Source organism: Eulemur rufifrons, chromosome 6, assembly GCF_041146395.1.
Source record: "Eulemur rufifrons isolate Redbay chromosome 6, OSU_ERuf_1, whole genome shotgun sequence".
Lineage (NCBI taxonomy): Eukaryota > Metazoa > Chordata > Mammalia > Primates > Lemuridae > Eulemur > Eulemur rufifrons.
Genome location: NC_090988.1, coordinates 12409755 through 12432484, shown reverse-complemented (window position 1 = coordinate 12432484; position 22730 = coordinate 12409755). Strand labels below are relative to the sequence as shown.

General features: G+C 35.8%; 1 protein-coding gene and 1 pseudogene across 1 annotated transcript; both read right to left on the bottom strand.

The window, feature by feature from the left end:
• Window positions 1-12364: 12364 nt before the first annotated feature.
• On the bottom strand, window positions 12365-15502 carry LOC138384775 (stromal cell-derived factor 2-like protein 1 pseudogene; annotated as a pseudogene).
• A 476-nt stretch (window positions 15503-15978) lies between these two features.
• Window positions 15979-16920, bottom strand: OR6M1 (olfactory receptor family 6 subfamily M member 1). The gene has a single exon (XM_069468787.1). The coding sequence runs from the start codon at window positions 16918-16920 to the stop codon at window positions 15979-15981; it is 942 nt and encodes a 313-aa protein (XP_069324888.1).
• Between the last annotated feature and the right edge of the window lie 5810 nt (window positions 16921-22730).

The following is a 22730-nucleotide window of genomic DNA, read 5'->3' as shown; positions in this document are numbered from 1 at the left end:
CAGCAGTAGCTATCCTGACCACTGCGTGGACTGCGTTGTGAGCATGTGTGAAGTTTTGTGAGATTTTGAGGGAGGTTGCATGTCTTGGTTATCAGTGAAAGCAATATTCAGAGAAATACAGGAAAGCAGCCTTAGGAAACTAAAGTTATAGAATTAAGGTACTGGATTAAATATTGTAGTCTATAGGCTTATCAGAGTTTAATCCTATACTCTCGATTCTTCTTTTCCTCTGGGAAAGTCACAATGTTTTGGGTCTAATGATATTCCTCCTCATTTGTCTATGGCAGTTGGTCACTTAGTCCTGCTTACTTTACCTCCTTATTCACTCTCCACTCTGGCCCCTTCTCTCCAACTCATCGAGGCTCCTTTAGTTCATGCCATTCTCTTTCATCAAGACTAGAGCACAGCAGCTTAACTGGCCTCCCGTCTCCTGACTTGCTAAACTTCCTATCCACAGTTCACACTGTAGCGAGGATGATCATTCTAAAACATAGTTCTGACTATGTCACTCCTCAGAACCTTGAGGGTACATCCAACTCCTTAGTATAACATTCAAGGCCACTGATCATCTCGCCTTCCCTACCTTTCATGACTGATATTCTGCCATTTTTACTCCTGCCTTCCCTGTTCTATGCTCCACACTTACTGAATTACTCAGGTTCAGAGGATGGCAAACTATACCCTGTTTTTGTAAATAAAGTTTTACTAAAACACAGCCACACTCATCCGTTTGCACATTGCCTGTGGCTGCTTTTGTGCTATAATGATGGAGTTGAGTTGTGACAAAGACCATATGGCCTTCAAAGCCTAAAATGTTTACTATCTGGCCCTTTACAGAAACAGTTTGCTGACCTTGTTCTAGTTCCCTGAATGTGCCGTCCTCTCTCTTACATCCTAGTCATTGCACGTGCTGTTCCCCTTGCCCACAATCCCCTTCCCCACTTTCTTCATTATTTGGCTGAGTTCTGTCTGACTTTTAGATCTCAGGTTAGGAGGCACCTCCATGAAAAAATCCTTCCCTAACTTCCTGCCTCCAGTCCAGTTAAGGAGATACTCCTACATGTTTCCATAATCCTCTATGCATATTGGTATCTGAACACTTTACAGAATTGTATTTACTGTTTGCTTGGCTACCGGTATAGACTCTAAGTCCCTCTCGGGTAGCTACAGTATCTTGAGGCCTAAGCATGAAGCTTGGCACAAAATAAATCCTTTAAAGATATTTTCTGCATGATTATATAAATAGATAGCTTGTTGGCATCCTGTCGCCAATTAGCTATAAGTTTATGTAGACTGATACATGCACATGGTTATGTGTGCTACTCTCTCTCATATTTCAAATGCTCAAGTCATATCATAACAGAGACTGTTTGCTGAATAATTTTTCTGTCTGCTGCTGCTTCCAACTTTTTCTTATGCAAGTTTTGCTGCATTCAAACCTTTCTGCTCTATCTGTTCCTAATCAGGGATGTGCTGTTTCTTGCTGTGTTCTGTTTTTTCCCCCAGCTTCTCCAGACTGCCTGAGTACAGATAACTTTCCTAATTCATTTAATGCTCAATGGTTTGAGATTGTATTGAGTCATTTTTTCTGAGCTGTGTTGTTGCAATGAGAGATCGTGCACTTAAAAGAAGAAAAGTATTAACATATTTTCTTTTCTGGATTTGTGCTAAGAGTAAAATGTTCCAAGTTTTGTTTGTTTTTGTTCGTTTATTTGTTTTTTTAATTGCTGATGGGGACCAATTTTAATTTTCAAGACTTTGATTATGGAGTAAATTTTATGATGCCCAGTGGTGTGCAATCATGAAACAGAGACACCAAGTGCGTATATAATGAGCTCCACAAAGGGAAAAAACCATGAATCACTGCTTGGGGGACTGTGCTAAGCTGGAACTTGAATAAAGACAACCCGTTTGAATTTCATCCCAAGGATTGATGGTTCTGGGTAAGATGCTGTGAATAAAGACTGCTTTCATTGAGGAAAGTCCAGGTTCAGGTTATTGTGATGACTTTCTGCATGATACTGAAATTCATTTGTTAGACTTTACTTCAAGGCTTCAAGGCATCAAGTCTAGCTGTATCTATTCATTCTGGGAAAAGCAAAATTTTATACAAAATAGTACTATTTGTCTCTCTGTGAGAAAGCAATACTCACAGCACTAATGATTCCCAGGAAAACACTTCTGGCCTCGAGGTATGTCCTTGCCCAGGAGTGGACTGACAGAAAAGGAGAGTCTGGTTACAAAGGCAGGATAATTGGAACAGAAGATTTGTCTTCTCTTTTCTGCACAAGGAAAAGGAATCTCTCTAGAATTTAAGTGCCTTTATGCATCATTGAATTCTATTCACAAAGTTTTCATAATATGGCAAGGTTTCTTCAGCGTTTAGGAGAATTGTATTGAGAGTGATCAATACATCAATTCACGCTAGGTCAAGATGTCATCTCTGGAGAAAACAATTTGTTCGTGGGAAACTTTCACAACAGCTTCCTCTGGGACATTGGTCTCCATGGATGTGCTCCAGAGAGTCCCATGGGGACAAGGAAGTTCTCACTAAAAGTTTATTCATAAGTCAAGCTGAGGAATTTGCAGTTTTCTAAATTCTAATTGGTACCAATCATTCCCACACCTGAGATACTTAATCAAAGACTGAGAATCTTATGATTTTGTGGGTTTTATGATCTTGAACTCCTGGCCTCAAACTATCCTCCCATCTCAGCCTCGCAAAGTGCTAGGATTACAGGTGTGAGCCACTGTGCCTGGCCTATTTTATGGGTTTTAGATTTTAGGTTTCTCAGTTTCTCCAAGAAGGGAAATCAGCGGCATCCTAATAATTAAATGGCATCCTCTAATAAACTGAATTGAATCAAGGGTAGAAAATTTGATTAATAATTTGAAAAACGGTCCAGTACGTAGAAATATTAGAGTGAACAGAATTGTATTTGATTTTCTTTTGAACTATCTTATGATGATAAACGAAAATACAGGGGCCCAAAATATTGAGGGTTATATAGAAAGTTGATGGATACAGCATGAATAAGTAGCTGTTGGAGGAGGCTCTCTGCAAAACAGGAAAATATAGTTTGAATTATAACTTAAAAAATAAACTTAATGAGGATAATTCATATAAAATAAAATGCATTCAAAGTATATAGTGCAATGAGTTTTGATATATATGTACACACCTGTAATCACCACTTCAATTAACATACAGAATTTGCTTAGTGCTCTAGAAAGTTTCTTAGTGCTCATTTTCACCTCAACACCCTCTCTCCCACCCCAGCAACCATTGATCTGATTTCTCTGTCTGTAGATTAGCTTCAACTGTTGCATGATCTTGTATAAATTGAACCATATTGTATATATACTCTTTTGTGTCTGCATGCTTTCACTTAGCGTAATGTTTTTGTGATTCAGCCATGTTTTGTGTATAAATAGCTCATTCCTTTAAATTGCTGAGTTTTCATTTTATGAATATATCACACCTTGCTTATTCATACACTAGTTGATGAGCATTTGGGTTCTTTTAGTTTTTACTATTATAAACAAAGATGTGGTTATAAATAAAGTGTGGAACAATCATGTAGAATATTTTTGTGGGCATATGTTTTCATTCATTTTAGGTAAATGACTAAAAATGAAATTCCCATGTCATAAGGTCGGTGTATATATATTTCACTTTTTAAAAAACTGCCCAACTGTTTTCCAATGAGCTTGCACCATTTTACAGTATCATCAACAACTGTATATGAGAGTTCTAGTGCGGCAACATTTTCACCAGCATTTGTTACTGTCAGTTTAACAAAATTAGACATTAGAGTAGGGGTTGGGTTTTCTTGTTATTCATTTAATTTGCATTTCCCTGATGACTAGTGACATTGAACACATTTTCATATGCTTATTGACTATTGATATTAATATATCACTTTTGTGAAGTTGGTTTAACTATTTTATCCATTTCAACAAATGGATTATTTTTCCTTTATTATTGAGTTATAAAAGTTCTTTATTCTAGATATGTTTTTGTCAGATAAAATATTGAGAATATTTTCTCCCAGTCAGTGGCTCACTATTGATTTTCTTTATAATATATCTTGAAATATTAAGGTTCTAATTTTTAAATCTAAATCATCATTTTGTTTTATGATTCGTGTTTTTTGCATCTTGTGTAAGAAACTTTGCATACTCCATGATTGCAAAGATTTTTTTCAATGTTTTCTTTTAGACATTTAGGTCTGTAATGCATTTTGAGTTTATTAATATGATGTGAGGTAGTGGTTGAGGTTCATTTTTCCCTATTGAATGCCTGGTTGTTCTAATACCATTTATTAAAAAGACTGTTCTTTTCCCTCTTAAATTGATTTTATGCTTCTATAAAAAATCAGTTGCTCATATGTATGTGAGTGTATTTATAGACCCTTCTTATCTATTCTTGTTCCAGTACCACAACCTGTTGGTTACTATATTTTTACAGTAAGTCCTGAAATCAGGTAGTGTAAATCTTCTCACTTATTCTTTTTCAAGATTGTAGTGGTTATTTTTGCTCCTATGTATTTCTACATAAATTTTATAATTATCTTGTCATTTTCTATTAAAAAACCTGATGAAATTTTGATTGGGATTATTATGGAATCAATTATGAGAACATTGCTGTATCAATTTCTTTAATTTATTTGAATAATGCTTTACAATCTTCTAGTTTTCAGTGTAGCATTTGTTAATTATCTCTCATTATTTTATGGTATTTATTTTTAAAATTTTTAAAATTTAATTTAATTTTTATTTTTTTTTTAGAGACAGAACCTCTCTCTGTCTGGAGTGCGGTGGTATATTCATAGCTCATTGTAATCTTGAACTCCTGGGCTCAAGCAATCCTCCTACCTCAGCCTCCTGAGTAGCTAGGACTACAGGTGCATGCCACTATGCCTGGCTCGGCTAATTTTTGTTGTTGTTGTTGTGAGACCCCATAAAGAGATGGGGTCTCGTTATGTTGCCCAGACTTGTCTCAAACTCCTGTCCTTAAGTGATCCTCCTGCCTTGGCTTCCCAAAGTGCTAGGATTATAGTGATGAGCCATTGCTCTCAGCCTTGTTTTTTGAGGCATTTTCAAAAAATTTAATTTTCCAATTTTTTGTTGCTAACACATGTTGCCTATATATATTGCTATAACAGAAACACAATATTTTTCCTGTCTTTTATCATACTACCTTGTTAAATTCACTTTTAGGATTTTCTATAAATACAATCATGTCAGTGAATAAAGACAGTTTATTTCAACATTTCCATTGGAGGCCAGGACCTCCAGCATAATGTTGAATAGAAATAGTGTAGACATTCTTGCCTAATTCCTGATATTGAGGGAACAGGTTAAGTCTTTGCCTATTAAACATATTAGCTATAAAGTTTCTGTAGGTGCTGTTTATCAGATTGATAAACCTTTCTCTTTCTCTTTTTATTATGAATGATTTTTAAATTTTGTCAAATTATTTCTCTGCATCTATAATATTGAGATGAATATATGGCTATACTTCTTTATTTTGTTAATGTGGTGTGTTATTATATTGATTGATTTTCAAGTGTTAAGCTGACATTAGATTCTGGTATAGCCCAGCTGGTCATAAAATATTACTTCTTTTCTACACTATTAGACTTAATGTACTAATACCCTGTTAAAGAAATTTGTGTTTATGTTCACAAGGAATATTACTTAGTTGTGAAATTATTTTTCTTATATTTTCTTTGGCTTTGATATCAAAATAATACTGGCTTCATAAAATGAGCAGGGAAGTGTTCTTTCCTTTAATTTCCAAAGAAGTTTATGTAAGATTATATTATTCCTTCCTTAAATATTTGAAATGAATTAGTCAGTGAAAACTACCAGGGCCTGGAGTGTCCTTTGTAAAAAAAAGTTTTAAATTGAGAATTTAATTTCCTTTATAGACACAGTGCTATTAAGATTTTTTATTACTTTCTGTATCTGTTTTAATTTATGCTTTTTAAAGAATTTGTCTATTTCATGTAAATTTTCAAATTCACTGGCATAAAATTATTAATATTTCTCTTAGTTTCCTGTAGTGATGTACCCATTTCTATTTTTTATATTGTTAATTTGTCACTTCTATTTTTATCTTGATCAAACTGTCTAGTGTTTTATCAATTTTATTGATATCTTCAAAGAACCATACTTTGGTTTCATTGATTTTTTGCTATTATTTGTTCATTTGCTATTTCACTTATTTCTGCATCTATATTTATTATTTTTTCTTCTTATCTACGTTAGTATTAGAGAAATTATCCTTCTGTCATAATGAAATATATCTCTTTGCCTCTGTGATTTTCTATCTCCAGGATTCTACCTGGTCAGATATTAATATCGTATAGCTAATCCAGCTTTATTATGATTAATATTTGTAGAGAGTATCTTTCATCATATTACTTTTAATCTGTCTTCAATGTCTTTATATTTCAAGTGTGCTTCTAGTAGACAACTTGTAGTGGGCTTGTTGTTCTATTCAGTCTGATAATCTCTGCCCTTTTATTGGTGTTTTTAATCCATTTACATTTAATGTAATGATTAATTTGGTTGGTTTAAAATCTGCCATCTTGTTGTTTTCTATTTTTTGATCTGATTTTCCCTCTGTTTCTCTTTTTGTTATGTGTTAATAGTTACAATATTTCTTATGTATTAATAATGATTAATAATTAATATATTTTGTATTAATAATTAAATATCTTTAGTATTCTATTTTATCTTCTTTATATGCCTTTTTTTTATTGGTTGCCCTAATGTTTAACTTACAGTTTACCCACATATAATATTATATCACTTCATGAGTAATGTTACAATCTTATAACAAAATGCTTCCATTTCCCCCTCATCATTTGTATTATAATCATGTTACATCTTACTCCCATAACTGTTATACGTTCCACAATATATTGTGGAACAATGTTTAATCAAATAAACAATGATTATTTTTGTTTAGAAAGATAATCATATTTTTTTGTGTGTGTGAATACCTCAGACTTGCCCTTCTCAGCAGCTCCCAGATCACCCTCCATGAGGAAGGTGAGGCCGAGGCAGGACAAAGTCCCTGAGGTTCCTTCTCTGCCCTTTGGAGTCTCCTTGGAGGAGTCCTTTCATGCTGGGCTGGGCTACTCCCACTCTGAGACTCCTGTTGCCCCTTTCTCACCCCTTTTTCTACACTTATGGATAATCATATTTAAAAATAAAGTTTGAAAACAAGAAAAAGTTTTTAAATGTAAGACCTGACACCATAAAATTCCTTGAAGAAACAGAGGAAAACCATTTTGACATTGGCTTTAGCAATGATTTCTTGGATATGACACCAAAAGCACAGGCAACAAAAAGAAAAATAGACAAATGGGATTACATCAACTAAAATATTTCTGCACAACAAAGGAAATGATCAACAAAATGAAAAGGCAACACATGGAATGTGAGAAAATATTTACAAACCAAATATCTGATAAAGAGTTACTATCCAAAATATTTAAGGAACTTCTATAACAGCAGCAAAAAGCCAAATAACCTTATTTAAAAATGAGCAAGGGACTTGAATAGACATTTCTTCAAAGAGGACATACAAATGGATGGTAAGTTTATGAAAAGGTGCTCAACATCACTAATCATCAGAGAAAAGCAAATCAAAATGGTGACAAGGTATTATATCATATCTGTTATTAAAAAAAACAGCAAATGCTAGCAAGGATGTGGAGAAGATGAAATCCTTGTATGCTGTTGGTGGAAATGTAAATTGTGCAGCCACTATTGAAAACAATATGGATTCCCCCCACAAAAATTAAAAATAGAACTACTTTATGATTCAGTAATCCCACATCTGAGTATATATCCAAAGGAGCTGGAATAAGTATCTGAAAGAGATATCTGCACTCTCATGTTCATGGCAGCCTATTCATAATAGCCAAGACATGGAAGCAACCTAAATGTCCATCAGTGGATGAATGGATAAAGAAAATGTGGTATACACATGCAATAGAATATTATTCAACTTTAGTGAAGAAGGAAATACTGTCATTTTCCACAGCATGGATGAAACTGGAGGACATTATACTAAGCAAAATAAGCAAGACACAAGGACAAATACCACTTATATGATGAATCTAAAGTAATCAAACTCATAGAAGCCAAGAGTGGTGTGGCTGAGGGAAGATGAAACCAGGGAGGTATCAGCCAAACAGCACAAATTTTCAATGACACAAGATGAATAAGAAGTCCTAGAAATTGCCTGTGTAGCATAGTGCCTACACTTAACAATATCGTATGGCATACTAAAAATTTACTAAGAGGACAGATCTCATGTTAAGTGTTTTTATCACAACATACAAAAATGTTTCTTCTTTTTTCTTTTTCTTTTTTTTTTCTTTTTTGCTTTTTACTCACTCACTCACCCACCCACTCTCTCCCACAAAAATGTTAATATTAAATAGAGAGTTTCCTAACTTTTAGAGGCGATGGATAGGTTTATGGCATAAATTGTGGTGATGGTTTCATGGGTGTATAGTTGTCTCTAAACTCATCAAATTGTATACATTAAATATATGCAGTTTTTGTATGTCAATCTCACCTCAATAAAGTGATTAAAAAAGTTTTATATTTATTTTCATACTTACCATTTTCAGTGGTCTTTATTTCTCTGTGTTGATCTAGATTTCAGTTTTTCTTTAGCCTCAAGAAATTCCTTTAACATTACGTGCAGTGAAGGTCTGATGATGGAAATTTTTCTCAGGTTTTTGTTTGTTTGAATATCTATTTGTAGGACTTTCATTTTTGAAGGATATTTTTACTGGATATGGAATTCTGGGCAGATGGCTTATTCCTCTCCTCCCTTTCCCCCCACTCAGCAGTGAAAATATTCTTCTGTTGTTTCCTGGTTAGTAACAATGTCTAATGAGACATCAGCAGTATTATTAGCTATCTATATCTATTTATTATATCCATATACATACATAGTGTTGTGTGTATGCGTTATCTCTGATAACTTTTAAATTTTTATTATTGATTTTCAGTAATTTAATTATGATATGTGTAGGTGTAATTTTATTTTGCTTATCTTGCTTGGTGTTTATTGATTTTTGTGAACATGGAAATTTATATTTTTATTCTATTTGAAAAAATTTATATAATTATTTCTTGGAATATTTTTCTTTGAATATTTTTTTCTGTTTCGCTGCTTTTTCTGTGCTCCAATTATGCATACATTAGATGTCTTAATATTGTTTCAAAGGCAACTGAGGTTCTCTTCATTTTGTTTTTAGCAGCACCACCCCCACCATCTGACCTGCAGTTTGGACAGTTGTTCATGCTTAGATTTCAAATTCTTTTAGTAAGTGTTTAATCAGCTATTAAACTCATTCAGTGAATTCACTGCAGTTTTGTATGTTCCATTCTCTTTCTTTTTATATCTTACACTTTATTAATCCTTGTGTTCACATTTTTTAAAAATCTTAGGATGTATATATCATAGCTGTTTTAAATTTCTTGTCTGAAAGTTCTATCATCTCTATTATTTCTGAATGTATTGCTATTGACTGATTTTTCCTCTTCATTTCCTTTTTATTTTTGTCTAGTAATTTTTTACAATGCCCATTTTTTATAATGCCCATTATAAATGTTGGGCATTATAAATGGGCATTATAAATGTTGTTGAATGTCTGTGTTTTGTTTTCTTCCTCCAAAGAGTGTTATAATTTATACTAACAGGCTGTCGATTTATTTATAGATTTACTTGATTATTTCAAGACTTGTTTTAAGCTTTGTTAGGGTACCTTAGAGTAGACTTTATTTTAGGGCTAATTTTTCCCTACTGATAAGGCATGAAACTTCTAAGGCACTGAGTGGGTATTCAATGAGTTCCTTTCATACTGGCTGCTTGGATCTCAAATGTCTAAGCCTCCGCAAGCTCTGTATTTGGTCAGTTTTCACCTCCCCCATAGTTGTTTCTTTCTCTTATAGTTGTTCTTCTCCTGGGCTTGTGAAGTCTCATCCTATGCATGTATGTACAGCTTATTATTTTCAGCCCAAAACTAGACAATAGCCCTGTGATGATTTCTGGAACTCTTCCTTTACATAACTTACCTCTTTTCGGTACTCCGTTTAACAAATCTCAGCTTGGTTGCTGAATTATTCCAAAATGCTTGAATACAAATTTGTAAGTGTAGTAGTTCCCAAAAGATGATTTATTCAGAATTGGAGAGACTTAATCTAGTTCAAAAGCAAGGAAGGAAACATGAGAATGGGGAAGAAGGGGAGAAGAAGGTGATTGTAGAGAAATATTTTCTTGTAGTAGAAGTTAAAGAAGAATCTCATATCCTATTTATGTATGTAGTGATTAGTGTGTTTTATTTCTAGTGTTATTCATATTATTTTCTTGTCATTTGTTGAAGTACCATTGATTAAATATTCTGTCTTTCTTTGGCAACTGTACCTCTCTTTCACTGACTAAAATGACTCCTTCTTCTCTTCTTTAAGAAGGCACAGTTCTCTCTCTTATTGCATATTTTATTTTTTTAGAGATGGGGGTCTCACTATGTTGCCTAGGCTAGGCTCCTGGACTCAAGCAGTCCTCCAGTAGCTGGAATGACAGGTGCACACCACCACACCCAGGTACAGTTCTCTACCTTAGAAACAAAGTGAAACAAAACTTTGACTACCAGCTACCTTCGATTTATTTTATTGCAATTTTTTAAAAGCAATATATAATTTTACCTCTATTTCTTTGTCCATATTTCAATTTCCTGAGATTTGGTTTCTATTTTATAATTTTACTGAATCTACATACCTAAGAGCATTCTTAAATTTTCTTTTTATCTTTCAAATTCAAAGAAATTTTCTAAGGAAATTTTCTTTTCTTTTCTTTTCTTTTTTTTTTTTTTTTTTGAGACAGAGTCTCGCTCTGTTGTCCGGGCTAGAGTGAGTGCCGTGGTGTCAGCCTAGCTCACAGCAACCTCAAACTCCTGGGCTTAAGCGATCCTGCTGCCTCAGCCTCTTGAGTAGCTGGGACTACAGGCATGTGCCACCATGCCCGGCTAATTTTTTTCTATATATATTTTAGTTGGCCAGCTAATTTATTTCTATTTTTAGTAGAGACAGGGTCTCGCTCTTGCTCAGGCTGGTCTCGAACTCCTGACTTTTAGCAATCCACCTGCCCCGGCCTCCCAGAGTGCTAGGATTACAGGCATGAGCCACCACGCCCGGCCAGGAAATTTTCTTAGTGTTCATCGTTTATCAATCTGTAATAGTCAATACCAATGACTGCTTCCTTTTTGTAATTCTCTTTCTCTTGTCTTGTATGATATTACACAGTCTTGTCTTTTTCTTTCTCCTTCCCCCTGCCTTTTATTATTGGGGGTGGGGAATCTCAATTTTTATTAACTTATTCTTTCTTTTGTGTAAAAAGCCCTAATAATGACCAAAATATACTCAATTAGGCATCTTGTTTAAATGAGAATCCTTTTGGTTCATGTGTGGAATAAGATAATACCATCCTACTGAACTCACCTATGTTAGCCCGTGTCAGTATGTTTTGGCTAGATCATCCTTTTGTCATAATATTCAGCAAACTTCTCACCTATCTTATAATATTTGCAGATTTAAATGACATTTCCAGATCATATATCTTGATGTAATTCAGGTCCAGGAGTTTTAATGGGAAAGAACTTAAAGTCATTAATAATTGAAATATTTATAAATCTATTTGGAAATTGAGGTAGTTCCTGAACAAAGTGAATTATAGGGAAGCACTCTGGAAACTTGGAGAGAAAAATCACCATGTGTGAGAAACCTGGTAAGGTAGGTGTGCCTTGGCAGAGGAGACGGTGATGTTCCAGGCACAGTGTGGAGCTATGCTTGTCCACTCTCCTGATCCAGTGATCTTCTCTCTGTTCTCCCATGGAATGCTCATATGCTCTGGGACTAAGAGAAGACTGAGGGTTAAATGGAAGAACCATGTCATTAGGGAACTAAATAGCCCTAGGAATTGTTTCTAGGAATACTCTTATAGCTCACCAGGCTGACCCACCTGGGCATCAAGATCTGAAAGAACAGGACTAGAGCCTATACAGCAATAACAACATGTACTACTGACCAGGCACAGTAGATTATGCCTGTAGTCCCAGCAGTTTTGGAAGCTGGGGTAGGAGGATCGTTAGAGTTTGAGAGCAGCCTGAGCAATATAGCAAGATCCCGTCTCTACAAAAAAAAGAAAAAAGGAGAAAACGTACTAGTAAGCACTGGAATATGTGGTTTAAGGAAAAATAAAACATAAGAGACTTAATTGCTGAAAATAAAAGACGAGACTTCTTCCTTCTCCTTTTTCTTAGTGTATTTACTTTAGAAATTTTGTAATTTTTAAATTCCACCTTTCTCTTTGAAAGGTATATAAATCTGTCCACGGGTCCAGGTCGTCACCCTCACTGTCTTCCCCAAAGGCGCTCACCTCCTGGGTGTTGGACAGCGGGAGGGAAAGTGGTGCATGTGCAGGTTCTTGCCGGTGTGCACGTGTGTGAGTCGCACCGCCTGCCCGCAGCGCACCGGGAACCCGCGCGGACACCCGCCCTCCGAGCCGTCAGTAGCTATTGGCGTCGTCCGACGCCTCCACGCCGGTCACCGACTGCGGCCGCTACCGGATCCGTATTTGATGTCGTGCGAGTGCAGCCGCACCCTGTGCTGCGTGTTGAGCGGCTTCAGCACCGACCCGCAGGTCACCAGCCCGGTGGCGGTCTTGGTGGCGCCACCGCCCGGCACCAAGAGCGCCAGGAGCCATCGGTTAAATGTAAAACCCAAGGGAGATAGCACCCCTGTCTTTCAGTTTCTATAGGAGGGTAGGAGCCTAAGTTTGGTGGCACCTTGCTCTAAGTTGCAAAACTACCTCCTGTCATAAAAATATTACAGATCTGTTTTTCCTCTGGATAAAGCCAATTAAATAACACAGACGATTACCCAATTACCAAGTCAATCTAGGATGAGCTATGTGTGACAAATGGTGCCATTGCTGGAGTAAAGGGAAAGCATCCCCACTGCCCTTGCTATCGGAAGTTTCATTGGTCATCTAACCAAGCCATGTGGATTTATTTCTAAAATTATAAATAGAAGGACTTTATGAGGGAAATGAAGGGCTCAGGGAGATATGGCATAAGCCTCCTTTTATGTGCGCCCAGGTGGAAAAGTAGACATACGGGGATTCTCCTAATTTCGGCTTTAAATGCAGCTCAGTGTCTCTATCTATAGCAGGGATAGCAGCAAACAGAGCAGCATACTCACCCTCTCAGTGGTCCGCTGTGTGGGGATCACTGAGGGCTGGCTCTGTCTCTGTATGAACACTAAGAATTACTTGGCCTACTGATTTCTCATGGATCCTTTCATGTCTTTAGGTAATTTCTTTTCATCCATGCTTAGATCTATACTCGGCCAAAGTCTCCAGGGGATCCCTCTGTGTATCTCTAGAGTTCTTTTCCTGCTCATCTCTCATCCTCCTCCCTGCAAATTCAATTCACCTTGGTCCCCTCCAACTCTGATCTTTGTCTTCTCATTGAGAGAAGCTGCCAACCTCTGATTACTCCACCTGTGTAGGCTGGAAACTGTATGCAGGGTGCAAACTGGGAGTCATATTTTGGGGTAAAATTTCCTGAGCTCTTTAAATGTATTTTTGTCATTTTCTAGTTGCTTGAGTCAAAAGGTAAAGTAAAATCTCTATTCTTCCACCATGAGCAAAATCAGAAGTATTAATTCCTTTAGTTTTAGAAAGTATCATTCATAAAATTTTCTTGTATATCCTTTTCTCTTAAACTAAAAGATGAATTACTTAGGAGTAGACATCATGTCCTGTTTATCTTTGTACCATTGGCACCTCCCATAGAATTTTACACATGGTTTTAAAAAGGATAGATACTATTTATCCAGTGTTTTTATATTATACACAGATATAAGTGCTTTCAAATTTGTCCTACATTAGGCCTTCAATGTAGAAATTTTTATGAAATTCATTTTATAGATAAAGAAACTTAAATACAGAGTGATTAGATAATTTGCCCAGGATCATGATTCAGTAATTGTATGCAACACATCTTTTATGAGTAAATAACTGACTGCCTAATGAGTTGTTTGGAAGAATGATCATCATGTATATAATGGTAATTAAACCATATAGTTAAACTGAAACTGTTTTTTGAGAGCCAGAAAAAGCCAGAGAGATGACTTAGATCACATGAAAGTTAGGTGACAGAAAAGGACCAACAAATCTGGCCTTTAATATACCTGTTGAGAAATCATTTGGCAAATGTTTTTTATTTCATTGCTGGGTGCCCAACGCTTGTAAAAAACAAAGTACTTTGGCAGCTGTCTCTAGTACTCCACCCAAGCACTTCTCCATAGACAGGAAAAAATTCAGTTTTTATAACTCATTTAATCATTTGCTACCAAGAAGTTAGCAGACATAATTAAGCAACTATGATAAAAATAATGATAATCCTAGTAATGATGATCATATTCATAATACTGTGTGTCATATGATTTTAAAAAATCAGACACTGAGTAGTAATATATTTTATGGCAGGTTTCTTGGCACTATTTAATCAAAGCACTTCTTGAGCTCCAGCAATGATTAGGTTTCTTACCTGGCTCTCCCTAAACCATGGTTCTCAAACTTGTGCACTATTCAGGATCATCTGCAAGACTTGTTAAAATGCATATTGCTGAACTGATGTCTGGCGTTGCAGATGTAGCAGGTCTTGGGTAGTGCTTGAGAATTCCATTTCTCACATCACCATTCCTAGGTGATGTTAAAGCTGCTGGCCCTCAGTGGCTAACTGCCATGACACAAGGGCTTGCTGGCCTTGCTCTTGCCACAGCAAGGTCCTTGTCCTACTGGCATGCAATCCTTTTCTCCCAGGTATCTTCTTGGCTCTACACTCACTTCCTTCAAATCTTATTCAAAGATCACCTTCTCAAGGAAGACTTTCTGAACCACCTTATTTAAAATAGAAACTCATCCTCTGGAATCTCTATTCCCCTTCCCTGCTTTATTTTTCTCCATCACTTTGGTCACCTGGTAACTTTTCATAAAACTCCTCTCTATATTTTACTTAGTGTATGTCTCCCCTGTAATTTAAAAGGCAAAAGATTTATACGATCTGAAGAGAAACCAGGGTATTCCCCTGTAATTTAAACTCACTGAGGGCAGGGATTTTGTCTGTTCTGCTCATTGGTATGTAGCAGGTACTCAAATAATATTTGGTAAATAGATGAATGAATGGTTTTCTTTGACCTGTGTACTTTAATGCATTATCTCACTCAGTGATGAACTTCACTGTCTTGCTCTACTCTGAACACATTATTAAAGTTCTGCTTTTCTGTAATCATTTTCTACCTGAAGTCAGGTGCCAATCTTCTGGGTCTTCTTGAGATTCACTTTGGGCAATCTATCAAAAAGAACTGGGGCAACTTGCAGCTGGTCATTACCTGGCATGGATCTACTTCTGGATGTATCTATTACTGTTTACCTATCAGGAACACAAACTTCTGCCAACAACTATCCTTCTACTAATGCTCTCGATGTTATCACCTTTGGTCATTTAGGGGAACCCGTCACATTGATTATTCCCTGCTCTCCTGTAGCCTCAGCCCAACCCCACTACTATGCTACTCCAACTAATATTTTAAAAAGGCAACCACATCTGCTATTAAAAAATAATTTTCACTTTAACCCGTGTTTTCTTCGTATAGGTTGAGTATCCCTTATCCAAAATGCTTGGGACCAGATGCATCTTGGATTTTGGAATATCTGCATTATATTTACTTCTTGAGCACCCCCAATCTAAAAATCCAAAATCAGAAATGCTCCAGTGGCGCTATCTCAGCTTTCTGGCATACCAACACACCACCTTATTCATGCAGAATGAATGCGTTGAAGATAAGAAATGTGTGATGTACTGCACACTCATGTTAAGGTTTCCTTAGTTTTGAAGACATGATTCTGTTCATTGTTTCCCTCAACACTTCCTTCACCTTCTCATTCCTCAAGCTGTAGATAAAAGGGTTCAGAAGAGGGGTCACCACTGTGATGAGAACAGCAGCTACTTTGTCAAAATCCAGTGAATAGTTCTGAATAGGTCTCACATACACAAAGATGTTGCTCCCGTAAGCAATGGAGACAATGGTGATGTGAGAAGCACAGGTAGAAAAAGCTTTTTGACGGCCCTGGGCTGAGGGGATGCGCAGGATGGTAGAAATGATGTAGGTGTAGGAGCCAGCAGTGAATGCCAGGGAGCTGAGGATGATAAGGGCAGAGAGGAGAAAGTTTATTTTCTCAATGAGGTGAGTATCTATACAGGCCACCTGTAGAAGAGGAGCAATGTCACAGAAAAAATGGTTAATTTCTTTCCTACAGTAAGGTATCCTTGTCACTACGATGGTTGGAACCAACACGGACAGGAAGGCTCCCACCCAGCAGCCCAGAACCAGCAGGAGGCAGGCCCTGCTGCTCACGATGATGGTGTAGCGCAGGGGGTTGCAGATGGCCACGTAGCAGTCAAAGGACATCACTGCCAAGAGGATAAACTCCACTGTCCCCAGAAAGAAGTAGAAATATGTTTGAGTAATGCAGCCAGCAAAGGATATGGTCTTATTCTCTCCTAGGAGGCAGGCCAGCAATTTCGGGGTAACCACAGTGGTGTATAAAATATCCAGAAAGGACAAATTACTGAGGAAAAAGTACATTGGGGTTTGCAGTCGATGATCAGTCCATATCAGGGAGATGATGATAATGTTTCCTGTTGCTGTTAATGTGTAAGTCAACAAGAGAACCACAAAGAGGCATATTCGAATCTCCAAGAGAGCTGGGAAGGCAAGTAGGTTGAATTCAGTCACCATGCTCCAATTTCCCATGACTACGACTATGTGGTAGACAGGGTTTACCTGAAGAAACAAGAACAAGAAAATTAGCTTAGGGAAGTGTATAAATATCTGTTGGACATGTACTGGGGAGAGTGCCTTATAATAGATGAGTTGTGGCATATAGTGCTCTACCTGAGAGTTATCATTGTGCCAGCCCAGGAAAGTCAAAACACTATTTGGAAACACGTTTTCTGTACAATGATGGGATTAGACTGGATAAAAAATTGCAAGCTTCCTTCTAGTTATAAAATTCTATTCCTTTTCATTAAATAAAATGTCTATTCTTTTCTACTCTTATGGCTTCAATTTCCTAGTTAAAAATGTGCTAAAGTACTGACTCATACTTTAACTAGAACTCCCTTCTCTTATTCTGAAGTTTACAGCCACTGTGTGGCAAATCCGTTCAAACACTTTCTAGCTTTTTCTATAACAAATTTTCTTCACTTTGGTGGTTGTCTCATGAGTAAGAGATAAAGGTTGATTTAGTTTTTTTTCTAGATTTGGAGATCTCCAGAATCTCCTGGTTTTTAAAGTCTTTCCCGAGCATACAGAGAGCTGTGGAAACAGTCCAGAGATATTTAAAATGAACAATGGCTCATGGTTCTTTTTAATTAGTTTAGATGACACTTCAAAAAGGAATAAAGGGTATGTTGTCTGTAGATTATGTTCTGTGTCCAAAACCTACTTCCTACAAGTTCTATGAAGTGTATAATATATACACCATATAACTGGCTGATCATTTAATAGAGCAGTATATAGTGTGATAACATCAGAGAGGTATAAATTATACACAGGAAGGTAAAGCAGAGGTCTAATTCAGCCTAATTTACTTGATCAGCTGAAATCTTAAAATCGTATTTCAAGATAATCCAGTTTGATCTTTATGTCAGTATCTGAGCAATGATTCTTTTGCACAGGTTAGCCCATTTTATTTTTTTTTTCTTTTTCATTTTTTTATTTGTATATATTAATGGGGGTATAAGAGCAGTTTTGCTACATTGATGTATTGCATTATGGTGAAGTCAGTGCATACATATATCACTGAAGCAACACACATTGTACCCACCAAGAAACCTCTCATCATCCATCCCACCAGCCTACCCAGGTCTCCATTGTCTATTGTTCCACACACTGCTTCCATGCGTACACTTTATTTAGCTCCCACTGAGTGAGAACATGTAGTGTTTGTCTTTCTGTGTCTGAATTGTTTCACTTAAGATAATGGCCTCAAGTTCTAACCATATTGCTGCAAAAATATGATTTCATTCTGTTTCATGGCTTAATAATTCCATAGTGTGACTATACCACATTTTCTTTACTATTCGTCCATTGATAGACATTTAGGTTGATTCCATATCTTCACTATTGTGAATAGTGCTGCAATAAACATATGAGTGCAAGTATCTTTTTTATATGTTGATTTCTTTTCCTTTGGGTAGATATCCAATAGTGCGATTGCTGGATTGTATGGTAGTTCTATTTTTAGTTCTCTGAGAAATTTCCATACTGATTTCTGTAAAGGTTCCACTAATTTACATTTTCACCAACAGTGTATAAAAGTACACGCCATTAAATTGGCAATAACTGATCAACACTAAGGTGCTCACACAGTATGGCACTAACTGATCAACACTAAGGTGCTCTTTGGGGGTTGGGGGTGGGGGTAAACTCACAACTAATGGACGCGATGAACATTGTAGGGGGGAAAGGGCACAACTCACATCATGGTTTTTGTGTGGCAAAGTCATAACATGCAACCAAAATGTTTGTACCTCCATAATATCCTGAAATAATAATAAAAAAAAGAGTTCCCTTTTCTCCACATCCTTGCCAACGTCTGTTATTTATTGATTTTTGTCTTTTTAGTAACAGCCATTCTGATTGCTGTATAATGATATCTCATTATGGTTTTAATTTGCATTTCTCTGATCATTCATGATGTCATACATTTTTTCATGTGCTTGTTGGCCATTTGTATGTTTTGTTTTGAAAAATGTCTATTCATGTCCTTAACTCACTTTTTAATGGAGTTATTTGTGGGTTTTTTTGTTGTTGAGTTGTTTTGAGTTCTTTGTAAATTCTGGATGATAGTTCCCTGTAGGATGTATAGTTTCAAAACATTTTTTCCCTTTCTGTAGGTTGTTCACTCCGTTGATTATTTCTTTTGCTGTGCAGAACCTTTGTAGTTAATAAGTTCCATTTATCTATTTTTGTTTCTGTTGCCTGTGATTTTGAGGTCTTAGTCATGAATTCTTTGCCTAGAACAGTGTCTAGAAAAGTTTTCTCTAGGTTTCTTCTAGTATTTTTTTTACAGTTTCATGTCTTACATTCAAGTCTTTAATCGGCTTGAGTTGATTTTTATATATGGTAAGAGAGATGGGTCTACATATGGCAATCCAATTTTCACAGCACCATTTATTGAAAAGGGTGTCCTTTTCCCCAGTGTATGTTCCTGTTAACTTTGTCAAAGATAAGTTGGCTATAAGTATGTGACTTTATTTCTGGGTTTTCTATTCTATTGAATTGATCTATGTGTCTATTTTTATACCAGTAGCATGCTGTTTTGGTTACCATAGCCTTGTAGTATAATTTTAAGTCAGGCAATGTGATGCCTCCACCCAATTTCATTTTTAAAACTACCCATGCTTTAACCTGACCTTACTGCTTTCTTTGCCTAGATTTCACTTAGCACCTTCTTAATAAATAGGTTAGCAGCTGCTGCCCTCTTTGCTACTGATTGTGGCCACCTCACTTTCCTTTTCCTATTTCCTTTCCTACCCTTCCAACAAGATAAAAAAGTTTGGCCTCCTATTTTATTTTTTATTTGAAGCTTCTCCTTTACAAGAAAGAAAGACATTTTCAGTGCAAAGAATTTTAAAATGCAAATGCAAAAAGGAAAATTAGAATCTTTAATCAAACCTCTTAGAAATACAGTGACATTTCTGATGTATATATTAAATAGTTCTAGGCTGTTTTGAAACTCAAAATGCATGCAAAGATATCTACAATAAATCATACTAGCAGACTATTTTGTAACCAGCTTTTTTCCTTTCTTTCTCCCTTTTATTTTCTTCATGGTACATTATCTTTCCGTGTCAATTACTAGAAATCTACACAATCATTTTTTAGGATCATATAGTGCTTGATTCTATGAATAGGACTGTGATATATTTAGCCAGTTGCTTAGTGTTGGAAATTTAGATGGTTTACATTTTCTGCCTGACTAAATAATGATCAAATAAATATTCTTCCATATAAATCTTTGTGCAGTTGTCATATTAATTCCTGAGAATCTTCTTTTGCAATATGATGTTTGCCCTCACTATTTCTATCTTAATATATAACAACCCAAGAAAGACTTGGTCTTATAATACTAGATTTTACCTTACTAGAGCAGTTGATAATGTAAACTCACTTATAGATCTCCTTCATGGGTTCTTAGTCTAAGGTTAATAGTTCTGTATCACAGCCGGGCCTGGGTAGCTGATGGCTCAATAGGACTAAAATGCTATGCTCGCTGTCTCTCCTTTTAAAAAAAATCTCTTTTTATGTTCTGGACTTCAGTTTTCTCAGCTGGAAAATTAGAATGCTGAAATACCTATTTAAAAGGTTTATTCCAGTCTTAGGGTTTTGCTATTAGTTACTTTTCAATTTCTTAATCCACTCAAAAATTCTAACTTCCTTTATTCCTCAGTAAACAAACTCCCAAACAATTTTCTAAATTACTGCACAGAAGCAGCTAATTATGGATACATATAGCAATAGGATAGCATGTGAAATCACCTGTGAGCCTTCTGTATGAGGCATTCTGTTATTTGTTTTTTTGTGTATCTTGTTATTATTTCTATGAGGTTGTTCAACAGAAAAATAACATTTCATATTTTAATTGAAGTATTAATTAGATTAATGTGAGATAGTTTAAAGAACTGGGTCCCAATCCCAATTTTTACCACGTCTAGCTCTGTTATATTGAATTAAATTTTTCACTTCTGAGTCATAGCTTCTTCATCTGAGAAATGAAGATAATTATAACATGCAAAATGAGCTGCCATGAGATTGAAATCAAATCATATGTGTGACAATACCTCACAGATGCTCGCAAAAAAAATCACTCTATTGAGAAAGGATTGAGATGGACTTAAAGAAGATGAACAATTAAAGGTAATTATTTATTATCTGAATAAATAACAATAAATTGAGAAAAGTTTAATTTGTAACTGTGGAATATCTTTAATGCATACTTAATCCTAATCCCTCCAGATTGACATCTGACATCATTAAGAATATTGACAGATCAGAGAGACTATACACAGAGAAGTAAATTTAACAAAAGTGATACATTAGTGAATAAAACATGTGGAAAAGTATACTTACATCGTACCAACTGTATAAGATAATGAAAAATTCTCTCAACATGTTTTATATGTGCAGACATAGTAAGAGGTTCAAACTTTAATTATTGTATGTACATGAATTAATTGTAAGGATCGTATTTTGAATTTATTATTGTTTATTGCTAATTCTATTCCTATTTCTAACTCATAGAAATATCTCTCAAAGATGACATAAACCTTACTATGTCACTAAAGCGTCTAACTTTAGTATGAATCCTTCTGATTAGCATTTTCACCACATACTCCTTCAGCCGTTGCTTGGATGACTTCAGTGATTAGTAAATCACTATCTTGCTTTAGCACTGGCTGAATGAAAATTCATATCTTGAACGGAAAACTCTGTCTTCCTAACTTCCAAATACATGTTCATGTGCTGATCTTTCAGACCAAATACTAACTTTTGCCACTATGACAGCTCTTCCAACACCTTTGCAATCTACGTATCCTGCTTGCTCTACAACATCTCAGTTGATTCAGCACAACACAAATTTCATAGTCTGTTTTTTCAGATAGAGAACATGACAGTCGTAGTAAGTGGCCTTAAAAAGTTACAGGAATTAATCAGTCATAGCTGGATTAGAGTAGACCTTCCCTGACTTCCATTTAAGAAATCTAGAAAATTATTGATTGCCAATTCTCAGATATTTTTCCCCATGTAGGAAGGCTGTATTTTGTCTCTTTCGTTCATTCTGAGTTATTTTTGTTATTTAGTAATTGGGTTTTTAGGATACAGAATTTCATAGAACTAACTCATCTAGACATGGCAAATGCAGAATCCTTCTTAGGTATACTCACCAAGTGATGCCTCAGTGAAGGGAGTGCAGTAAAGTTTCCAGTATTTCATTCCACCTTCATGATTTTTAGAATATCCTTCCACTGAAGATTTTACTAAATGGCCTTGAATACTATAAACGCTTCACCAGATTAAAGGTGACTTGAATCTTTTTTTTGAAGTTTACTGTTTTCATTTGCTCTATACAGTAAAGCTTTCTTTCTTGTGTCATTCTTTTTTTTCTAAGTGGATGAACTATGTTTTTTTCATGGGCTTATTTGCCTTAGAGATTTAGATAAAAATAGCTCTTGGGGTATAAGTCAAAAAAAGTTAATTAATAATATTGTTACAAAAGAATGTTGGTTCTGAACTTCCTAATCACAATTACAAAGTTTTAGAAGGTACCAGAGACCTGTTAGGGGCCCTTTGGGGATTTTCCCTGATATTTTAGTTTATCCATTTAAACGAAAAAGAATACTTAAAAGAAAAAAGTCCGCAGGGAAACTAAAAACATAGAACACTTTTCATCCTTCTTAGAATATTGCTGTCATAGAGAATATTCTCCCACAATGGTCTGGGCATGGTTGCTCATGCCTGTAATCCCAGCGCTTTGGGAGGCTGAGGCAGCATCGCTA

What these genes read in the sequence shown, in the direction of transcription:
- OR6M1 (XM_069468787.1), bottom strand. Translation starts at nt 16,920, where the DNA reads ATGGGAAATTGGAGCATGGTGACTGAATTCAACCTACTTGCCTTCCCA.